General features: G+C 33.4%; 1 protein-coding gene across 1 annotated transcript; it reads left to right on the top strand.

The window, feature by feature from the left end:
• Window positions 1–3,790: 3,790 nt before the first annotated feature.
• On the top strand, window positions 3,791–4,600 carry LOTGIDRAFT_173051 (hypothetical protein; the record flags this gene model as incomplete). The annotated part of the gene is made up of 1 exon (XM_009050242.1): window positions 3,791–4,600. One exon carries the CDS (start codon window positions 3,791–3,793, stop codon window positions 4,598–4,600), a length of 810 nt encoding a protein of 269 aa, XP_009048490.1.
• Window positions 4,601–7,337: the final 2,737 nt, after the last annotated feature.

The raw sequence follows: 7,337 nt of genomic DNA, 5'->3' as shown, positions 1-7,337 counted from the left end.
TACATCACACGCTTTGGTTGGTTAAAAATAACGTCATAAAGAACGAGCCTACAGTAGAAAACTTTCTCTATAGAAATGTGGACTGGAAATATAGAAAACAAAAAAACAAAATGAAATTTGAATCTAATTCAACAATACAAGTCTAACGCATTCATTATTCATTATTTATACCACCGTATATAACCTATCGTCTGTATTATGATACTTCCTTATCAACTATACACTGTAAAAAAAATTTCTTTCAATTAACAGAAAAATTCCGGCAGCTGATTTATCAGAATTTAAATTTTGCCTTCAGTAATTTAACAGAATTTCTTGTAAAATACTTGCTTTAAATAAAAGAAATATTTTACGACAAAAATCTGTTAAATAAATGACTAATGGATATTCTGGTAAATCTGCTGCCGGAATTTATCCTTGTAAAAAGACAGAATTTTAAAAAGGATATTCTGGTAATAAATCTGTTGCCAGAAATCATTTTCATTTTTCTGTAAAATAACAGAACATTTTAACTTTATTTGTTTATTGATATATATATGTATATATATAATACAGTTTATGATGCAACTCTAATCATTATTCTGTTAATATAAGAAAAAATTCCGTAAATCAACAGAAAAGTATGTATATCAGCAGAAATTTACGTATGTCAACAGAAAATACAAAGTAAATTTCTGTAAAAAAAAACAGTGTAGTGTGAATCAGAAACGTGGCTGGTTCTCTCTAGTCTGTATTTAGAATGAGGATCAAATAGGTGCTTGAGTTAGTATGAAGGTGTAGAAAGATCCTTTTTAAGGAAACTTCAAATATACTGAGTTCAAGGACATTGTAAAAACAACACGTTTGTCAAATCCCAAGGTAATACGTTATTCCCTTATATATTTTCAGGGTGGTTATACAGCCCTGCATATAGCCAGCCAAGAAGGACATGTAGATGTTGTAAAAACATTTTTAAAGAGAGATGCTAATATAAATGCTGTAACTAAGGTAAAGATGTAGCTCTGTATCTTTTAGGTCTAACAAAGAAATAGTATGTACTCGAGTAGATGTGACTGCAAACTTGAGCTCAGTGCTGTATGGGCTTTGCATATTAAAGATCCCACAACTGTGAAATATTGATCATTGCACACTGCCCTACCCCAATCAGGAGCAGGGAAAGTTGGATATTCAATTCCATTTTATTTCAATTCCTCAAAGCTTATATCAAAGTTATTATACTCCATAAATTTTGAGAATCAGAAAGAGATGGAAACTATAAGAAACATCCTACATTTAGACGTTTAATGTATTTCGTTTAAACGAATTAATTATATTGTATTAACTAAATGACTAATTTGTTAAAACGAAATAATTTAAAAAAGTATTGAAAACTTGAAGCCTAAGGTGCTCCTTAGATATTGTAAATTTACCAGTTTGTTAGGTTGAATAACGTTACACGTTGATCAACAACAACTCAAGGTTAATGATTAAACTTTATGTAGAAAACCATGACAAGACTTCAAGATGTTAACAAGACAGTAGTCGGAAGACAGAATGGCTAGATTTACTTACTTTATGCTACATTGCACGGGATTTAAAGAAGGCGAACTTGATTAGTGAAATACACTTCATGGCGTAATATATTTTATTGTTTAACAAATTGAATTATATATATTGTATATAAACAACCTTTATTATTAGTTTGTAGAAATAATTGTTATATTTATATATTATATTATCTCTTGTTACCTACGATATGGGTCTGAGTTAATAAAATTCTGTTCTGTTCTTTTGAAGGAATACTATGTCCAAGAGTGAACATTAAATTTAAGAATTTTAAACTTGGCCAATAAGAGCATATATTCATCAGTAGATATACCTGGTGTCATAAATAACATAACAGAATCCTAAAATGATCCAATAGATTCCAAAAAAATTAATAACCAGAGCTGTAAAAGCAACGGCACTGAAGCAGTGCGTTGCATTCTGGCAGTAAGTTGCAAAGTATCATCGGACTACAACTCGATTAAATAAGCCCCATATATCTCTTAGAGAGGTTACTTGAAACTAGACAATTTTCACAGAGTTTCCTTCTATTGTTGTCCTTCTATTGTTGTTTTGTAAATTACGAGAATATATACCCCTTACGTTTCTTTTAAAATTTTTCACTGGTCAACGATACAATTTATTTCTTAAAAAAATTAAAAAGTACTTTTGTAGAATCAGTCTCTTCAATATTTATAAATTTTGAAATATAGTAATCCATGTTCCAAACATTTAAGAATATTCCTGGCACTCGGCTTGTGTTATTGTCTTATTCGCAATATTCAAATGGCTATAAAAACAGATGTAGACATTGTACAACAAAATCAAAGGCACCATGTGATAGATTTCATCAAGAGCTATGGCTTTTCGTCAGATCACTAGTCACTAAAGGCCAAGGTTACGAGATATGAACCTTAAAAGTTTTGAAAATAACTGTTTTTGGAAGCCTATAAAACCGGAAGTAGGTGTCAGACATCAAAGATCAAAGTACAAATTGACAAATTGAAAAGTTCAAGGTCATCCATGTTAAAGGTCAAAAATGCAAATCTAGTAAATTATAAAACCTGTTCCTTTTTTTAAAGTAAAAATTCCAGATAGATTTACCTTTACCACATATTGGCCAAACTAGTTACCTATTAACCTGCAAAATATTATAGGTGACAATTATATACTTTGCTAGTCAATACATAAGAAATATATAAGGTAAATGTGAATCTGGCCCGGATGTGCCACGCCCATCCCAAAATTTTTGTCACATCTGTTATTATGTGTACAATGCTAAGCTATGTTAAAAATTCCAAGCGTCTAAAGTTATTACATCATGAGATATTCATACTTTCATGTTAAAGGCTTGAGATTTTACGGCAAATGTCAAATTACGCACAGTTACTATAGAAGTCAGTTCAAAATTTTCAAATTTTATTAAGCGCAATTTTGATCAAAATATCCAGTGTTATATACCATTGGAAAGAAGGATAGCCCGTAATAATAGACATGGGACAATAAACCATTATTTTTTAAATTGATAAAACACCAGATATTTTCATATGCGAAATAAACGGAAATATACGAATTTTGAAAAATTTTTGAAAAAAAATTTTTTTTAAGGTGGTGCAGTACCATTTTTCAAAATGGCGGATAAAATTGACGTAAAAATGAAAAAATCTGAAATATTATGTCCCGATCACTGTAAACATAGTTTGTATGCAGTCTACCATAAGGTTTTCGTGGTTGCCAGAGTCAAATATGAGCTCAAAATATTTTTTCAATAATCCAAGGAGGCAGAAATCCAAGATGGCGGCATAAATCCAAGATGGCGGCATAAATCCAAGATGGCGGCCAAAATTTGCGAGAAAATTAGAAATTCGATATAATGAGTCCCGATTTCTGTATACATAGCTTGTATGATGTCTAACATGGGGTTTCCATGATGGCCAAAATCAAATATGGCCTTAAAAATTAATTTTGATAATCCAAGATGGCTGAAATCCAAGATGGCGGCCACACTATCATCAATTCCTACTGGTTTGGGAATGAATCAAGGATATGGCTTGTTTGGTGTCTAACACAACCATCTAATAATGAAATGCAACCAAGATTCATTTCCAATTGATGATGTCATGATATAACTGGAAATTTTGAACTGAAACTGTACTATTCGAGTGAATATGACAGAGAGGAGGAGTAGTGATTTGAAACTTATAGAGAAGAGACTCAATTTTTGATAAAATCCAAGCTTCAAAATGGTGTGCATGTCATTGGCAGGATGCTCTCACTGTGTAAAACTGTGCCTGGACGGAAAAACATTTGTGAGGAAGATGCAAGCTGTGTCGTCGCCGAGGAATTAAGGCAAGATTGGATCAGAAAAAGAGTCTACCGAAATATTCTACGTGATTATTTAATGTTCCGAGAATTTAGAAAGGTGGAAAATCGATCTGATAGAAAGAAGACACTGTCATGGTTGGAAAAAGCTGGCAAATTCAACAACCGCATGAGAAATCACGCCTATGATATAAGGTCCAAATCAATCGAGTACGATGGGCAGCTGGCTAAGGAATACGGCGTGCGAATGACGATGGAAGACCAGGTATTCTGGTATGATAATTGCTACGGCGACTATATAGTGACCTCAACAAGTATCATCCCGCGAAACTGGTCGAGGAATAAAAAGAGGGTGTTAGACCGTGAAGAAGTGATGAATATAAAACGATCCAAAATGAACGAAGCGATTTATGTTACATATTCAGGTGACAATAGTGGAATTCTAATTCATGATGATGATGATGATGATGATGTTGATAACAATAATGACGACGACAGTGAGTATGAACATTACATGTCCGCATCAGATCTAAGCAACAACTGTGATGAGTCTCATGTGACCCGATTTGTAGGAGAACCAAATAACAAAACTAAAAAACAGTTCCCATCAATTCAAATCAGATCCGGCCATAAAACAATTCACGAACCACTGATGCGCTGTCTCGTCCACTGTATCTCAAAGTATAAGGTCACTACTAATGACCTGATGGGAATCACTGAATCGATAGCCAACACGATATTTGATCAAAACTGAATTGCCCGAAGACCTGAACGATTGTTAAAGTGACTTTAGTGGGGATGAAATAGATGATCCCAAGAAGAATCGTACAGCTCGTGAACTCATCTTAAACATTTCACATTCACTGGATAAATATGACTGGAAATATGAGAAAATTAAAATCAAAATTCAAAAATCGGCTTCCTGAGAATTGTTTGCAATCGATTGAAGATAACATAGACATCAACATCACACACATCCGATTACCCGTTTTACAAAAGTGAGTCATATCAATATGGCGGTTGACCTGTTACTTCCGGGTCGGATTTTTTAAATATTATATCTTTACATGGGCAATTCTAGCTTATTGCAAAAATAATTTTTCAAATATCTTCAAAATTCCGGAAGTTGAAATTTTCAGTTTAAAAGACTATCTACCTGTAAATTTTCAGATTGATCGAAATTAAATTGTAAAAGTTAAAAAATACTCAAATTTTGAAAATCAAAAAGTCAGCGACAAAAGTCAAAATTCTGAAATTCTTGAATTGCCAATCTGTAGAACTCAGTTCAAAGCAGTTAACTTATAAAGTCCGATCAAAATCAGATCGAAATTAGAGCCGCTATTTAGAAAAAAAGAAAAAACAAATTTTCATCCTACGTCATTTCCGGTGCTTCAAAATATATTCATATTTTAAAGTTTCACGAGTCTGACAAGGAAATGAAAAAGTGAGTATGTGGCATGTGTAGTTTAGGCTAGGCAATGGCAGCAGAATTCGAAAAAAAAACACAACAAAACTAGAGCCACTCGTGGCACAGAGTGGGACTTTGCTAATGTGGCAAATTGCAGGAGACTCTGAAAATATCAACCTCTTACGTTAATTAGGTCACGTGCCAGATTAGTCTAAAGTCACGCCATTTATCTCTATAGAAAGTTGTGAAACCGGAAGTAGAAGCGAGAAATGAAAGTATCAGCGAATAGCCAAGGTCAATGACCTTTGACCTTGTAAAGAGGAAGGTCAACAAAGGTCAATGTCAAAAATTGAAATTATGGAAATTCTAAAACCCGTTCCTTTTTTGAACTATAAAGCTGAAACAATTGAGATTTTAACACAAACTGGCCAAATGGATGATGCATAAACTATGCGAGTTATGCCCCTACCCCAGATTTAAACGATTTGTAGTTTAACCCGGATGTGCCACGCCCACCTCAACTGTTTTGTCATAGTTCTATTTATATTCAAAATGTCTAGTTGTGTTCCAAATTTCTAGCTCCTACATCAAATAGGTCATAAGATATACATAAACTAAGCTCGAAGAGACAAAAATATTGTGATAAACACTCAAATTTAAAAAATATACGAATTTCAATTTGCTTTAAAAATAGGATTGTTATACATCGCTGGAAAGAGCATGAGATGCACTTTAAGAATCCGAAAAAAATAACACTCTAGGTTAATTAGGTCACGTGCTAGAGCAGTCCAAACTTGCGAATTTGCTGTTTTTAGACACTCATAAAACCGGAAGTAGATATCGGATGCCAAATGTCAAAGCATCAAGTGATAGTCAAGGTCAATGGCCTTTGACCCAATAAAGGTCAAGGTCATGAGATATGAGCCTCCAAACTTCGAAAAAATTCAACCGGAAATTGCAAAAGAGCAAAAACAAAATTCAAAAATCGGCTTCCAAGCAATTTTGGGCAATCGATTGCAGTTAACAAATACATCAAAATTTCTCACATCCATCTCTACCCTAAGGCCCCATTTTGAGTTTTACAAAAGTGTATCATATCAATATGGCGGCCAAAGTATGACCTCCGGCTCGGATTTTTTTTTCTTCGTTTTTTTGTCTTAAAAATGACTACTGATCAGCATACATTTTTTTGAGATATATCAATTACACCGGAAGCTATTCAACCGGAAGTTAAATTCGTTTTCACGAGTTAGCCGGAAGTGATACAAAAATTTTGATTATACCATTTTTTTTACTTTGGCGAGTTGTCTACACACATAGATTTTAAGATCAATTGGCAAAAAAAGTCAAAAATTGCAAAATTTGAATGAAAAAAGTATGCTACGAATTTTCGAATTTCGAATTCTTTAACCCGGATGTGCCACGCCCTCGTCAATTTTTTTTTTTGATGGATACATTTATATGGGGTATGATTAATTATGGTCCAAATCTAAAGCCTCCGAACTTAAAAGATCATGAAATGTGCATTTATTAATGTCAATATATTCAAAAAATCGGGTAAAGGTTTCCAAGATTGCAAAATTTAAAAATTTAAAATTTTGCATTACAATACATTGTGATATATGGTTGGAAAGAGCTCATAAAGCCCATTCAGAATATGCAAAAATGAACTCTCTAGGTTAATTAGGTCACCTGTAGGGGCAGTACAAAGTTGCGAATTTGGCTATTTTCGGACAGCTATGAAACCGGAAGTAGATGTCGGAGGTCAAATTTCAAAGTATGATCTGATAGCCAAGGTCAATGACCTTTGACCTACTAAAGGTCAAGGTCATCAAAGGTCAAGGTCACGAGATACAAGCCTTCAAAAATTGAAAAAAATTCGACCGGAAGTTGCAAAAAAGCAAAAGTCAAATTAAAAAATCCATTTGCAACATTTTTGTCGCCATCGACTAAAGTATACACCAACATAAAAATTTGACCGATCCCATTCTCCCCCGAAGCCCCATTTTGAGTTTTATGAAAAAGTATCAAATCAAGATGGCGGCCGAAGTATTTTTTTCGGACTAAATTTTATTTTAAAATC

This window comes from Lottia gigantea, assembly GCF_000327385.1.
Source record: "Lottia gigantea unplaced genomic scaffold LOTGIsca_148, whole genome shotgun sequence".
Classification (NCBI taxonomy): Eukaryota; Metazoa; Mollusca; class Gastropoda; family Lottiidae; genus Lottia; species Lottia gigantea.
This window is presented reverse-complemented; position numbering and strand designations above follow the sequence as displayed.